Source organism: Schistocerca cancellata, chromosome 8, assembly GCF_023864275.1.
Source record: "Schistocerca cancellata isolate TAMUIC-IGC-003103 chromosome 8, iqSchCanc2.1, whole genome shotgun sequence".
NCBI lineage: Eukaryota > Metazoa > Arthropoda > Insecta > Orthoptera > Acrididae > Schistocerca > Schistocerca cancellata.
Window position 1 is genome coordinate 124,431,499 of NC_064633.1, and position 16,989 is coordinate 124,448,487.

The following is a 16,989-nucleotide window of genomic DNA, read 5'->3' on the forward strand; positions in this document are numbered from 1 at the left end:
ACTGAGTTACGAGGGGAATGCTCCTTTGTGGCTGGACTGTGGGAATTTGGGAGGTGGTGGAAATTAACTAAGAAACACTCGGACCTTGCACTTCTCTCAGTTGCCACTAGGTTGATATAGTTAGTAAGTGCTGAAATCTGGCACCAGAACAATGAACTACCTCCACACCAAGCAAGGAAATGGCTTCCTTGATACACTAAATGACATTCAGGTGGTCAGCAGATGCTCACCTGTATGGGATATGGGCGGCATCAGCAATGCCCAGCTGATCGCACCCATATGGTGATGGGCACCATGATCAAAGTGCTAACCAAAGTGGTACACAAACAGTTTACAAATGGCCACTTTAGAAATGCTTCCACCTTGGCCTGAAAGCTATGTTTCCACATCATGGCAATGACTATACTGTTTCCCGCAACCCTCCCACACACTTTATGAACTCTCCACTACTAGTGCTGCCACCTGTCATCTGTGAGTGGTTATTACATGTTGATGTTGAACACTGGTGGCAGTCACATCAAGGGACTAGATTGTATAGTAATTTATGAGGAAAATTTTACTGGAGCGTTGTATTTTCATCTTAAAGACTATTTGAAGTCTTTAAAATTTTCATTGCTTTATATGGATGCATTCTTTGTGAGATGTCCAATTCCAGTCTGTATGTGTACAGAATTATTACTTTTCCAGTCTACAGTCATACAGTGAAACGTTGAAGAAACTGGTATTGGCATGTGTATTCAAATACAGAGATATGAAAACAGGCAGAATATGGCACTGAGATCAGCAGTGCCTACATAAGGCAACAAGTGTCTGGCACAGTTGTTAATCATTTACTGCTGCTACAATGGCAGGTTATCAAGATGTAAGTGAGTTTGAACATGGTGTTATAGGTGACACATGAGCAATGGGACACGGCATCTCCAAGGTAGTGATGAAGTGGGGATTTTCCCATATGACCATTTCATGAGTGTATCATGAATATCGGGAATTCAGTAAAGTATCAAATCTCCGACATCGCTGCAGCCAAAAAAATATCCTGCAAGCATGGGACCATCAACTGAAGAGAATCATTCAACATGACAGAAGCACAAGTCTTCTGCAAAGTGCTGCAGATTTCAATGCTGGGCCATCAACAAGCATCAGCATGTGAACCATTCAATGAAACATCATCGATATGGGCTTTTGAAGCTGAAGGCCCACTCGTGTACCCTTGACACACTACACGACACAAAGCTTCACACCTTACCATCAGTGCTGACATTAGACTGTTGATGACTAGAAACATATTGCCTGGTCAGATGAGTCTCATTTCAAATTGTATTAAGTGGATGGTTGTGTATGGCTATGGAGACAACCTCATGAATCCGTGGACTCTGCATGTAAGCAGGGGACTGTTCAAGCTGGTGGAGGCTCTGTAATGGTGTGGGGTGTGTGTACTTGGAATGATATGGGACCCCTGTTACATCTAGATATGGCTCTGACACGTGACATGTACGTAAGCATCCTGTCTGATCAGCTGCATCCATTCATGTTTATTGTGCATTCCGATGGACTTAGGCACTTCCAGCAGAACAGTGCAACACCCCATATATCCAGAATTGCTACAGTGACTCCAAGAACACTCTTCTAAGTTTAAATACTTCCACTGGCCACCAGACTCCCAGACATGAACATTATTGAGCATACCTTGGATGCCTTGTATTGTGTTTTTCAGAAGAGATCTCCACACCTTCATACTCTTACTGATTTATGGACAGCCCTGCAGGATTAATAGTATCAGTTCTCACCAGCACTACTTCAGACATTGTTGTGGCACTTCTGCTTGCTCGCGGGATCCATACATGATTTTGGATAGGAGCACCAGTTTATTTGGCTCTTCCGTGTATGATATTGACTTGGACCACAGCTTTTATTTGAATATGCATGGTCCTATTGAAAATAGCATCTTTTTGCCTGTGTGGTGTGCATACTGTAAGACCTTCGGTACACACACCATCAAATTATTTGACTTGTTGCTCTAGCGAAGTAGACGAGTGTCAGCAATATGTCTCGTGGTCTTATCGTGGCGTGTTTATCTTCTGCCGTTAGATCAGACGATAGAAATGCCACTTGCATGCTTAGAGTAGCAGATTGACGGTGACCAACTTTAAACAGAACTTGATTAATTTTCACACACATTTATTAAAATAATGACAAGCATAAAAATAACTTAACTTGTTTCTGTATGCTATTTACAATTGACAATCTGAAGTTCCTTTGGTCTTGGTACGTTAATCTTATTCTCACATATCTCTGATAATTAACAAGGTGTCTATACATTTCTCTTCATGGCTATGTACAGGAATATGATAATCTTATTAGGCGCAGACTGAAACTTGACTACAGACTAATGCAGACTGTTGTGACTTGGCAAGACAGCCAAGCCACTATGACCGGTAGCCGAAAGGCACGCGTTAAGCTCACGCAGGCTGGCGTGAGGTCTGGAACATTAAAGGAGTTGAGTCTAGTAAAAATAATACGTAGCTGCTGGAATACTTAACTTTAATCCATAATTGGTGAACATCGGTCTGATGGTACATGCATCACAAGATAAATAGCAAATGATAATGGCGCCATGCTAGGTCGTAGCAAATGGCGTAGCTGACGGCTATGCTAACTATCGTCTCGGCAAATGAGAGCGTAATTTGTCAGTGAACCATCTCTAGCAAAGTCGGCTGTACAACTGGGGCAAGTGCTAGGACGTCTCTCTAGACGTGCCGTGTGGCGGCGCTCGGTCTGCAATCACTGACAGTGGCGACACGCGGGTCCGTCATACACTAGTGGACCACGGCCGATTTAAAGGCTACCACCTAGCAAGTGTGGTGTCTGGTGGTGACACCACATTCCTCCCCTGCAAATCGGCGTACGGATGTATTATAAGGCTTCTGCCCGCTGTGGGGAGGACCCCATGTTGACGTATGCGACGAGGTGGGGAGCCTAACAACAGGCGAGGCTGTGCCACCCGCACCCTGCCATTCAGTTCGAGGGGAGCTGGGAAATGCCTGAAAACCTAGTCCAGGGTGCACGCCAGCATGCGGTGTGTGCGCCCGTAGAGAGACAGGAGGGGCCGAAGGGTCGACCTCCATCGAGCCGGAGCACCCGACGGGCGAAGACGATAGATGGTCCGGAGTGGCCAAGAGTTCCATGGCGGAGGACAACTGGTCACAGGAAGCGATCGGCGGTGCGTGACCCAGGGAGGCGTCCAGCGGTTGCAGCGACGCATCCACTGCGGGCGTCGGCGGCGGGAGAACAGGCGGCGGCGGCGGTGGTGGTGGCGGCGGAGCGTTGCCATGGGGCAAAATGGAAGGCAGCGTCGGGAACACCTGGGGATGAGGTGAGCCAGTAGATGGGTCCCCAGGGCGCTGACCGGACAGCACCATCACTGAAAGCAGACGGGGAGCGGCAGATCCCATGCGATGACAGAGGCGCAGCTGATTGAGATGCCGACGCACCTCACCAGAGGCCCCCAAAACCAGATACATAGCGCGGCCGAGGCAGCGAAGAATGCGCCCTGTGAGCCAATGCCATGAACCGCGATAGTTGTGATAATAGACAACGTCGCCTGGAGCAAAAGCAGGTGGCTGCCGCTGCACAGGAACCTGATGTGGCGGATGTAGCAAAGACATCAAGGTGCGATGAGGGCGACTGTGAAGCAACTCAGCCAGCGAGCGACCATCTCGAGGCTGAGAGCGATACGAAGACAAAAAGAGCAATAACGCATCCTCCCGAGAATGCGACTCTTCAACTTCAACATCTGTGACTTGAAAGTCCTGACTAAACGTTCAGCGGCACCGTTTGACTGTGACGAAAACGGCGCGGACGTCAGATGTTGAATACCATTGGCCTGGCAGAATGACTGAAATTCTGCGGACATGAATTGTGGGCCATTGTCGGAAACAATAGTATGTGGAAGACCTTCAATGCAAAAGATAGCGGACAACGCTTGAATGGTGGCAGATGACGTCGTGGAAGACATCGGGACAACAAAAGGAAAATTACTGAATGAATCGACCAGAACCAACCATCGAGCATTCCAGAATGGACCAGCAAAATCAATGTGTAAGCGTTGCCAAGGGGAAGTGGCTTTCGGCCATGCAAAGAATTTCCACGGTGGTGCGGATTGTTGTGTAGCACATGCCATGCAAGAAAAGCACATATTCGTAATCGCAGCATCGATTCCGAACCAAGTACAGTGCTGACGAACAAGTTGTATCATTCTGACTATACCCCAATGTCCTTGGTGGAGAACCTTTAAGACAGAGGACTGTAACGAATGTGGGACCACGACCCTGGACTGATCATTATCAGAACGCAACAGCAAAACACCACGTCGTACAAAAAGTCTCTCCTTGTGAGCAAAAATTCAGCGCACCAACGGATCCTCGATCTGTGACTTTGACAAGGGCCATTGCGTAGCAACAAAACGCAAAACGGTAGCAAGGACAGGGTCGGCAGCTGTAGCTGTAGCTACATGACGAAAATCAGTTGGAAACGATTCGACCACGTCATCGGTTTCCGAATCAATGAACATGCAAGCAAGTTCGGAGGAATCAAATGCTCTATCCTCAGCAACAGGCAAACAGGACAATGCATCAGCGTTTCCATGCTTAGCAGTGGACCGATACAAGATATCGTAGCAGTACTGCGAGAGGAAAATAGACCAGCGAATGAATTTCTGTGCTGTACGTGGAGGTACAGGCTTGGTCGGATGAAAAATTGATGTCAAAGGTTTATGGTCTGTGATGATGGTAAAGCGACGACCGTACAAGAAATCACGAAACTTTGTAACACCAAATACGAGAGCCAATGCTTCTTTCTCGATCTGTGAATAATTTCTTTGCGCTGACGAGAGCAATTTGGACGCAAAGACAATAGGGCGATTGTGCGAACCATCTTTGTGCGCAAGCACAGCACCGATCCCAAAATCCGATGCATCCACCATCAACAAAAGGGGCTTCCGGGGATCGAATGGTGTAAGGCAAGTATTGGAAAGCAATGCCAATTTCAACTGGCGAAAGGCGCGTTCGCATTCTGTCGTCCAGACGAAGGGAACACCTTTACGGCGCAAGCGATGAAGCGGAGCTGAAATGGAAGAAGTGTAGCGCACATATTTATGGTAGTAATTGATTTTTCTCAGCACACTCTGTAGCTGCTTCAAATTCTGCGGCGAAGGCAAGTCTTGTATGGCAAGGAGGTGCTCTGGACTGGGATGTATGCCTTGGGCATTGAGTACATGTCCCAGATATGGCAAATCACGAGCAAAAAACACACATTTGTCCTTCCGCAAGCGAAGACCATTTTGTCGCGAGACCTGAAACAATGTTCTGAGGTTGGCTAAATGTTCTTCTTCCGTCTTTCTGGAGATCACAATATCGTCCAGATAGTTTGCTGCAGTAGGGACCGACGCACAAACAGTTTGTAGATATTGCTGAAACAATGCAGGGGCAGATGCACACCTGAATGGCAGTCGTTTGAATCGGTACAAACCAAGATGCGTGTTAACCACCAAAACGCACTGGGATTCTTCGTCCACCGGTATTTGCAAGTACGCATCTGCTAGGTCCAACTTCAAAAAATATTTACCCGGGCACAGTTTGTCAAAAAGATCTTCCAGGCGGGGTAAAGGAAAACTTGCAGTCACTAGTTGGGGATTCACTGTTGCCTTGATGTCCACACAAAGTCTCAATTTTCCAGAAGGTTTTTGCAAAATTACTAAGGGTGAAGCCCAGAGACAAGCCTGCACACCTTCAATTACACTTTGTGATGCCAAATCGTATAATGTTCTTGCGACCTCATCACACAATGCGCGGGGAACATTGCGCGCTCTGAAAAATGTCGGTTGCGCACTGACTTTCAGTTTCAAATGTGCTTTATAGTTCGTAGTGCAACCAAGGCCCGGTGCAAAAAGTCTGCAAATTCTTCACATAGACGAGAAACACTGGCTGAAGGCACAGTCTGGTTCACTGATAGGACCTGATTTACTATAGACAAGTTAAACAACTGAAATAAATCCAAACCAAACAAGTTCACTGAAGAAGAAGAACGAAGGACGTAAAATGACACAAGTTTTGTTTGTCCCTTGTATGTTGCAAGAAGTTTGCACTGTCCTAACACAGGGATCACCTGTCCGGAATAACTAGTTAGCTGAACATTTGCGGCACGCAACGGAGCTGTGCCCAGCTGTTTGTACGTGTCGTGATTGAGGAGGGAAACTGCAGCACCGGTATCGAACTGGAACGGGATCACTTTGCCGTGAATGTCCAAGTCTACAAAAAGTTTATTGTCCTGCTGACGACAAGAGCGACTGTCTTGTGCAACGTGAACTGACACTGATACAGAATCACCTGCGATTTGACGGGACTTCTGGCGATGTCGATGCACACTATTTGTGGGACGAACACAGTCACTGTTAGAGAGATTGGCACTGGGAGGAGTGGCATGAACGACATGAATTTCCATGGGCGAAGTGTCGTGAGCCTGAGTATCCTTGGTTCAATTTCGATTCCGGCGCGAAGCAAAGGGCCTGGAATGGGTTTGAGCTTCCGATCGGAGCTTTTTCTGGCAAACACTTTGAACATGTCCTTTTTTATTACAGAAAAAGCAAATAGCCTGGCGTGATGGGCAATTCTCACGCGAATGTCTAGTAGCACACCGCGGGCGTGATTTCACTGCATTTGCAGGCCAGCATGGGACATGTGGCTGAGAGCCAGGCGGCTTTGGCGCAGCCTGGCGCGAGGACTGTTTACTGTTCCGTGCAGCTCGCCCGGCGGGCCGGTTAACCTGACACCCGGGTGGCGAAGTTTGAAATGATTCCTGAGCAAAGTCAAGTGTGTCCTGCCAATCCAATATGTCCATCACTTGTTGAAGGGAGGGATTGACTAGTTTCAAAATCTGTTCCCGTATACGAACATCAGAAACGTTCTGTGCAATTGCATCACGCACCATAGTATCTGAATAAGGGAGTCCACATTGACACTCAAAAGCACAATCCCTAGTAAGGCCTTGCAAGGTTGCAACCCACTCCCTATTAGTCTGACCGGCCGTACGTTTTGTACAAAAGAAGGTATACCTTTTTGCATCTACATTGACTGATTCTTTGAAATATGCATCCAATGCAGACAAAAGTTCTTCGTAGGACAGAGTTGCTATGTCGCGTTGGGGAAACAATGTGACTGTACGTTTGCACCCCTACTGAGGAAAGGAGATAAGGCTGCCGCTCATTACCTTGAATTCTGTAGGCGGCGAGATGGAATCCAAATTGGCGTGACCACTCCGTCCAGCTTTCCAGTGCCGCATCAAAAGGACAAAAAGGTGGTGCAACTGCGTGTTGTGGCTGCGGTAGCGGTGAAGCGGCAGCTGCCGCATCATTTTGCAGTGCACGTTGACCCTGGACGACCTGTCCAAGGGCATCCAATAAAGGCTGGTTCTGCAAGCGATAAAATTCAGACAGTACATCTGGAGAATGTGGCGAAGCCATTACACATGTAAATCAATATGAATGCAAAATTCTCATCGCCAATTTGTTGTGACTTGGCAAGACAGCCAAGCCACTATGACCGGTAGCCGAAAGGCACGCGTTAAGCTCACGCAGGCCGGCGTGAGGTCTGGAGCATTTAAGGAAGTTAGACTTTAACAAAAAGGGTCTTAGCTGTTGGAATACTTAACTTTAATCCATAATTGGTGAACATCAGTCTGACGGTACATGCATCACAAGATAAATAGCAAATGATAATGGCGCCTTGCTAGGTCGTAGCAAATGACGTAGCTGAAGGCTATGCTAATTATTGTCTCGGCAAATGAGAGCGTAATTTGTCAGTGAACCATCTCTAGCAAAGTCGGCTGTACAACTGGGGTGAGTGCTAGGATGTCTCTCTAGACCTGCCGTGTGGCGGCACTCGGTCTGTAATCACTGACAGTGGCGACACGCGAGTCCGTCGTATACTAGCGGACCGCGACCAATTTAAAGGCTACCACCTAGCAAGTGTGGTGTCTGGCAGTGACACCACACAGACTAATGCAGACTGATGCAGACTGACTTATCGGAGGTCTGTAAACTCGTTATAATACCTCGAGCGTTCAGGTATCACTGCGCGAGTGTGATCCATGAGGAGAAAAGGTTCTACGTTAACAGCAATCTCATTGGCTGCATTACATATTAATACGTGGATCAGTGGAAGCAGAATTTGGTCCATCTTTATGGCAGCACCATCTCGTAGTGCGGAGACAGACCAGCGCTGCGCCTGTGCTGTTGTGCTTAGCAGGGCGCACTCTAGTGGGAAAGTTGTGTATGCGCTGACTACGCGGAACTATGTACAATAGCCTGCATATCACTTGAGATGTTTCTCACCCAACCCATTACAAAATGATTTAGAATATAGCATGAAATTTTTTGCCAACTTCACTGTCTTGTCTAGAGTCCAGTGTCAAGTTATGTACTCTAGTGCAAGAGTGTTCAACAAACTCCCATCTAACCTGTAGCAAGAATTTAAGAATCATCTACACTTCAACAGAAAACTGAAAAAATACACTAGCCACTCCTACAAAAAATTGCCATATTTTTCTAAATTCTAAAATTGAAAATTTCTTTTACCTACATGGTAAGTAATTGTGCTCACTGTAAAACTGTATGAAAAATAGTAAAGTGCTGTAAACAGGTCTCTGTTGCTACAGATGCTGGCTCGTATATTGTTTGAAAAATATCTCTGACATTATCCAGAAAAGTGTTTTTGGCAACATTTTTGGAAAAGAGAAATTTGCTGACACTGAATATAAATTTAAATGTTAGGAAGACTGTACTGAAGGTATGTGTCTGGATCATAGCCTTGTACAGGAGTGTAACATGGATGATAGACAGTTCAGACAAGAAGAGAAGCTTTTGAAATGCTGCGTTACAGAAGAATACTGAATATGAGATGGCAAAACCAAATAACTAAAGAGAAACTGAATGAAATTGTTAAGAAGAGAAATGTATGTCACAATTTGACTAAAAGAAGGAATTGGTTAATAGGACACTTTCTAAAGCATAAAAGGATCATCAATTTGGGAATCAGAGAAAGTGTAAGGTGTAAAAGTTGTAGAGGGAGACCTATGAATGAATATAGTGAGCAGGTTCAAATGGATGTAGGATGCAATTGTTATTCAGAGATAAAGAAGTTTGCACAGGATAGGCTAGTGTGGAGAGCTACATGAAACTGATCTTTGGACTGAAGACCACCACCTTTATCATATTGACAACGACACTGTTAAATGAGAATGATTTCTTTTTCTCACAGTTATTTGTCAAGCTCTTACAAATATATCAATAAAAAATCTTTAGGTCTATTTCTTTATCTTTTTAGACTTTTTGCAACTAAATATCCAAAACTGTATTCTCCTTCATTTGCTGTTGAGACTGTCACTGAACCATTAAACTGAGAAACTCACATATATCTTCAAACTGAATGAGAGTCTCTTCACTTGAATTTTTTTAAATGTTGTAATGGCCATGTCAGTATATTAAATATTTACTCAGGCATTGTTTTGCAATTATAATTGCAGGGCACTGGATGCAGCAATACTGCGACGGTTGCCGAAGAGGATACTTGTGGATCTACCAGATGCAGAGGCCCGAAAAGCCATGTTTCAGCACTATTTGCCTCCAACAATTCTCAACAAGCCACTTCTTCAGAGTGATCTTAATTATTCTAAACTTGCTGAAGTATGTACTAGTTGTGTTATAATTCTGTCTTTCTCTTTCTCTCTCAAACAAAAATGGGTAATGTACTACTCTATATTCATTAATAATATGTCCTTGATCTGCAGTATCATCATAGTCTGTGTTCTTCTAAGATTAATTTCATTACAGCATTTTGAAATGAAAAAAGAAAGAAATGCAAGTAAAAAATGCTGCTAATATCTTTGGATATGAGAAAAATCATATTAACCTTCTATTGATGACAAATTTTAGTAACTGTGCACAAAAAAATCCAAAATTTTATCTGACTGATAGGATACAGTAGTCAGATAATTGAATCATCATCAGCAGCAATTATTTGATATCCAAAGCAGCTTGACTTTTCCCTGAATTATGATCTTCAGTTTTACACAGCCATGTTTCTCCTGCATGTTTTCTAAAGTTGTATACTCACTTACCCTCATGTTACCATCTGTTTTCTTCCTATCTCTTGGAATCCAGTAAAGAACTTCCTTGGCCTATCTACCATTTATTTTCCCAAATACAAGCACTTCTCACCTGCATTTCATTTTCATTACAGCCATAATTACATCTTCATTGTACCTCAATCTATTTGTCTGTTTCTCTGTCTGTGCCATTAATTCCCAGCATACATATCTCCATTGCTCATCAAGCAACCCTCAATTTTTTAATAGTTTTCACATTGAAAGGTCACCCCAGCTAGCAATATACAAGCACCACAAGATAACATATACTGATGATGTTAATATTGTCATCAGACACACAACACCAACTGTTCTCCATTTTCAGCACCTGGTAAGATCCAGTAACTTTTACTTTGTGAATGACAGGCTGACCCAACTAAATGTTTGACTGGATAACACAATCTCCAGTTGGATGAGAAATGTATATGAGTGATAAATCCAATGTTATCTGACCACCACAGCCTATGATTGATGGTCAGATGTGAAAATTTTCTTGTGCAGCAACCCATTCACTGTTATATCCAGACATTACACAGCTAAGATGAAAATTGTCAGAACTTGAGTGTGTTAGAGTATATATTTGTTACAACAAGATAAGATTTTTAACTTATTTACTAATATACTAACAAACTTAGATCAAAGCTGTTCCTCACAAGTAACTAAAAAGTTGAAAATATATAGTGCACCAAACAAAAAAAAGAAGGCTGAACAACTGTTTCATACCTGGGCTGCATAACCTGAGAAACACTGTCATTTCCCCTTATCAAATGGCTAAAACTGTTAACCTAGAACCAAAGCAGAGTTACAAAGAAGCCAAGAAGAAGTACAGAACTGAAATTCAGACAGCAAAGCAAAGAGCCAATGATGCTTTCATTGAAAATTCTAGCATTAAATGTAAAGCTGCCTGGAATGGAATAACTACAGAGGCAGGAAAACACAAAAACGGACAAGAAACTGCTATATTGCCAGAAATATTAAATGAATACTTTGTTAACTGCAGTAAGTGTGAATGTTCTACTATATCCACACCAGTTGATGCAACTTCTGGAAGTACTTTCCATAACATACCTGATCTAAATAATTATCTTTTAGATGGAAACAGGTTACCTGCCAAACTGTATACAAAGTGGTCATAAACCTATATGGTTCTTACAGTGAAAATCTCTGTGGCATCTCAAACACCATGATGAAACAAACAATTGACATTATTGTTGCCATCCTTACCTTTCTGACTAATAATACTTTTAAGACTGTAAAATTTCCTGACATCTTGAAGGCTATTATTGTTATTCCAATTTATAAGAAATGACATAAAAACAGACCTGAAAGCTACTATCCAATATCCCTCATACCATAATATCCAACCTAATAGGATGTTTATTAAATTAGAACTATGCAGCTATTTTGAGGAGCACAATCTATTTTCCTCTTCACACTTCGGCTTTAGACCAAGTTTGTCTACAATAAATGCAGTAAAAAACTTATTGCTGGTATTCTTGATGGTTTTAAGAAAAATTCCTTTACTTACTACTAGATCTGAGCAAATCATTTGACACTGTGTCACACAAAATACTTATAAATAAGCTCAAGTGCTGTGGTATCAAGAATAATGAATTGACACTAATAATATCATACTTGACTAGCAAAACTTGAATGGTTATAGTAAATAACTTCAATCAAATGTCCTACTAGTTGTTATAGGTGGCTCAGTACTTAGATCCTTCCTGTATGTGAATGACTTGCCTACTTTCTTGCCCCATAATATATTCTGATGACACTACACTGATTACTGTGGATAACAACCTGGAGGAGATGAGGAAAGAAACAAAAACAATGCCTTAATAGTCTGCCACATGAGTCCAAAATAACAAACTTATCCTAAACAATAGCAAGACTGAAACTATGTATTTCTTCCTGCACAAGCTTAATGAAAAACTCAATGATTCTGACTCTGTTAAACTTCTCAGAATTCACCTGGAACCAGACTGACTTGTAACAGCCACACTGAACAGTTATGTACCAAATTATTTGGAGTAGTCTTTGTGTTAAGCAAATTAAAATATCAGTTAGCAAACAACAACAACTATCTTCATACTGTGCCTTCTTTCAGTTTTGTCTGCAATATACAATAAAACTATAGGCATCTCTCATGGTGCTCAAGCAGTGGCCTTGTGGCAGAAGAAAGCTATGAGAGCATTGACAGCAGGAATTACAAGCTGAGAATCATGTTGAAATGACTTTGAAGAATTAAATATCTTGACTGTACCCTCATTTTATATTACAACATGTCTTCTCTCCTCAAAAAAATAATAACTACATTATCTTCAAGAACAGCTATCCATCCTCATGAAACTGGAAATAACCTAGAAGTAGAATTTGCAGTACTGTGCAAGATCCAAAACAGTTTTAGGCACACAGGGATGAAGCTTATAAAAGCTGCCACCACCAGTAAGAAAATAACCTAACGATATTTTTGAGAAGTATCTTCATAAATTGTCAGTTGATAAGTGTGTTTATAGTGTGAAGAAATTTGAATGTAAATAAGTGTGTTTATACAGTTGAGGAATATGAATGAACATAATAAATCTCCTCATCCCCATCTATTGTTCAAACCCATCGCTTCCTGCAGGAATTAAGCCACATTAAGGAAATAAACATTCAGTATTGTGTATCCTCAAAGTGTACACAAAAACTTCAGATTTATGTAACACAGGGTGTGAAGCTGACCTTGTGGAAGCTCAGTTTTGATTCCAGAGAAATGTAGGAACACATGAGACAATACTGACCCTATGAATTATTCTATGACCTTTGGGAAGATCAGTTTTGATTCCGGAGAAATGTAGGAATGCGTGAGGCAATACTGACCTATGACTTATCTTAGAAGGTAGGGTAAGGAAAGCCAAATGTACATTTATAGACTAAGGGAAATCTCTTGTAAATGTTGACTGGAATACTTTCTTTGAAAGGCAACCTACATTTATAGCATTTGTAGAAAGGTTTTGGAAATGTTGACTGGAATACTTTCTTTGAAATGCTGAAGGTAGCAGGGGTAAAATATAGGGAGCAAAAGGCTATTTACAACTTGTACAGATACAAGACAGCAGTTATAAGAGTTGAAGGATATGAAGGGGAAGCATGGTTAGAAGGGAGTGAGACAGGGTTGTAGCCTATCCCAAATGTTATTCAGTTTGTACACTGCACAAGCGGTAAATGAAGCCAAACAAAAATTTTGAGTAGAAATTAAAATTCAGGGAGGAGAAATAAAAACTTTCAGGTTTGCCGATGACATTGTAATTCTGTCAAAGACAGAAAGGACTTGGAGTGCTCCTCCATATACCTTGCCATCTCTGAACAGAATGGCAGTGTGTGGAAAGGATTATGTAAGATGAACATCAGTGAAAGCAAGACAAGAGTAATGGAATGTATGTCCATCCTTTTGACAGGAGCTCTTTGAGACATCAGTCATTTAGTACTGTGAGAAAAGGAAATACCTACAGCTGTTCTTATGATTTTATTTATTTTGTTGCAACTAGTTTTGGTGCTTCAGTGTGCCATCTTCAGGCTGTAGTTGATGCAGAATGGGTTGACACAATCCCTATACATATCACAGAAGTGTCCAAAATAACTGGTTATGTAAACTATCTGAAAACTTTGGTGTCAGCATTCTAACCATCAACTGTTGGCTGTTGAGTGCTGACATCAAAGTTTTCAGGTAGTTTGTGTAACCAGTTATGCTGGCCACTGATGTGAAACATATAGGGATCGTGTCAACCCCGTCCGCATCAACTACAGCCTGTAGGTGGCACACTGAAGTGCCGAAATTGGTACAAACAAAATAAATAGTCATAAGTATGGCTGTAGGTGTTTCTTTTTCTCATAATGGAATGTAGTCTAATTAAATCAGGTGATGCTGAGAGAATTATACGAGGAAACAAGATAGTTAATGTAGTAGAAGAGTTTTGTTATTAAGGAAGCAAAATAACTGATAATGGCAAAAGCAGAGAGGATATAAAATGTAGACTGGCAATGGCAAGAAAAGTATTTCTGAAAAAGAGAAATTTGTTAATATTGAATATAGATTTAAGTGTCTCAAAGTCTTTTCAGAAAGTATTTGTACAGAGTGTAGCCATGTATTGAAGTGAAATATGGGCAAAAAACAGTTTAGACAAGAAGAGAATAGAAGCTTTCGATATGTGGTGCTACAGAAAAATGCTGAAGATTAGATGGGTAGACCACATAATGGGGAGAAAAGAAATTTGTGGAACATCCTGACTAGAAGAAAGGATCAGTTGCTAGGACACGTCATTCTGAGACCCCAAGAAATCACTAATTTAATATTTTAGGGAAGTATGAAGGGTAAATATCACAGAGGGAAACCAAGAGGTAAATGCAGTAAGCAGATTCAGAAGGTGTTAGTTCCAGTAATTATTGAGAAATGTAAAGACTTGCACAGGATAGAGTAGACTGAAGACCACAACAACAACAACAGAGTGTATACAGTGTTACTTACTGGTTCCAAGTGCACCACATCAATTTGCAGTTATAAAGTAAATTTCTAGCAATAAGATGGCAAACTATTAAAAATGGTGTAGAATGTGAAACGCAACATTGTGTATTTCAGCATATGTTGGCTACTGACAAATAAATAAAAAAATAAATCATACTGCCATACGTCAAAAATGCTAATAAACACTTCCATTTTCAGACAATAAGAGGCTTACCCGTGTTCTAGGGGTAGTGTCTTTGATTCATAATCAAAGCGTCTTCGGTCCCGGGTTCGATCCCCGCCACTGCCTAAATTTTGATAAATAATCAGCATTGGCGGCCGAAGACTTCCGGCATAAGAAGTCAGCCTCATTCTGCCAACGGCCTTGTCAAAGAGGGCGGAGGAGCGGATAGAGGTTCAGGGCACTCTCTTGTCCTAGGGGTGGGAAATTGTCCCTAAAGGCGGAAGAATCAGCAATGATCAATGACATGAGGATGCAGAAGGCAATGGAAACCACTGCATTAAAGACACGTAACGTGTATCCACAGGACAAGTGGCCTGTAATTGAAGATGTGTCATGATGATCTCTCCATTGGCAAAAGATTCCGGAATTGTCCCCCATTCGGATCTCCGGGAGGGGACTGCCAAGGGGGAGGTTAACATGAGAAAAAGATTGAATAATCAATGAAAGGATAACGTTCTACGAGTCGGGGCATGGAATGTCAGAAGCTTGAACATGGTAGGGAAACTAGAAGATCTGAAAAGGGAAATGCAAAGGCTCAATCTAGATATAGTAGGGGTCAGTGAAGTGAAGTGGAAGGAAGACAAGGATTTCCGGTCAGATGAGTATCGGGTAATATCAACAGCAGCAGAAAATGGTATAACAGGTGTAGGATTCGTTATGAATAGGAAGGTAGGGCAGAGGGTGTGTTACTGTGAACAGTTCAGTGACCGGGTTGTACTAATCAGAATCGACAGCAGACCAACACCGACAACGATAGTTCAGGTATACATTGCGACATCGCAAGCTGAAGATGAACAGATAGAGAAAGTGTATGAGGATATTGAAAGGGTAATGCAGTATGTAAAGGGGGACAAAAATCTAATAGTCATGGGTGACTGGAATGCAGTTGTAGGGGAAGGAGTAGAAGAAAAGGTTGCAGGAGAATATGGGCTTGGGACAAGGAATGAAAGAGGAGAAAGACTAATTGAGTTCTGTAACAAGTTTCAGCTAGTAATAGCGAATACCCTGTTCAAGAATCGCAAGAGGAGGAGGTATACTTGGAAAAGGCTGGGAGATATGGGAAGATTTCAATTAGATTACATCATGGTCAGACAGAGATTCCGAAATCAGATACTGGATTGTAAGGCATACCCAGGAGCAGATATAGACTCAGATCACAATATAGTAGTGATGAAGAGTAGGCTGAAGTTCAAGACATTAGTCAGGAAGAATCAATACGCAAAGAAGTGGGATACGGAAGTACTAAGGAATGACGAGATACGTTTGAAGTTCTCTAACGCTGTAGATACAGCAATAAGGAATAGCGCAGTAGGCAGTACAGTTGAAGAGGAATGGACATCTCTAAAAACGGCCATCACAGAAGTTGGGAAGGAAAACATAGGTACAAAGAAGGTAGCTGCCAAGAAACTATGGGTAACAGAAGAAATACTTCAGTTGATTGATGAAAGGAGGAAGTACAAACATGTTCCGGGAAAATCAGGAATACAGAAATACAAGTCGCTGAGGAATGAAATAAATAGAAAGTGCAGGGAAGCTAAGACGAAATGGCTGCAGGAAAAATGTGAAGACATCGAAAAAGATATGATTGTCGGAAGGACAGACTCAGCATACAGGAAAGTCAAAACAACCTTTGGTGACATTAAAAGCAATGGTGGTAACGTTAAGAGTGCAACAGGAATTCCACTGTTAAATGCAGAGGAGATAGCAGATACGTGGAAAGAATACATTGAAAGCCTCTATGAGGGTGAAGATTTGTCTGATGTGATGGAAGAAGATACAGGAGTCGATTTAGAAGAGATAGGGGATCCAGTATTAGAATCGGAATTTAAAAGAGCTTTGGAGGACTTACGGTCAAATAAGGCAGAAGGGATAGATAACATTCCATCAGAATTTCTAAAATCATTGGGGGAAGTAGCAACAAAACGACTATTCACGTTGGTGTGTAGAATATATGAGTCTGGCGATATGCCATCTGACTTTCGGAAAAGCATCATCCACACAATTCCGAAGACGGCAAGAGCTGACAAGTGCGAGAATTATCGCACAATCAGCTTAACAGCTC

At 42.1% G+C, this 16,989-nt stretch overlaps 1 protein-coding gene across 1 annotated transcript in view; it reads left to right on the forward strand.

The window, feature by feature from the left end:
• The window catches only part of LOC126095418 (katanin p60 ATPase-containing subunit A-like 2), a 79,137-nt gene that overhangs the window by 29,969 nt on the left and 32,179 nt on the right, over nucleotides 1-16,989 (forward strand). The window contains exon 6 of the mRNA XM_049910215.1: nucleotides 9,577-9,736. Coding sequence (XP_049766172.1) covers nucleotides 9,577-9,736 — 160 coding nt within the window. The remainder of the gene's footprint in view (nucleotides 1-9,576; nucleotides 9,737-16,989) is intronic.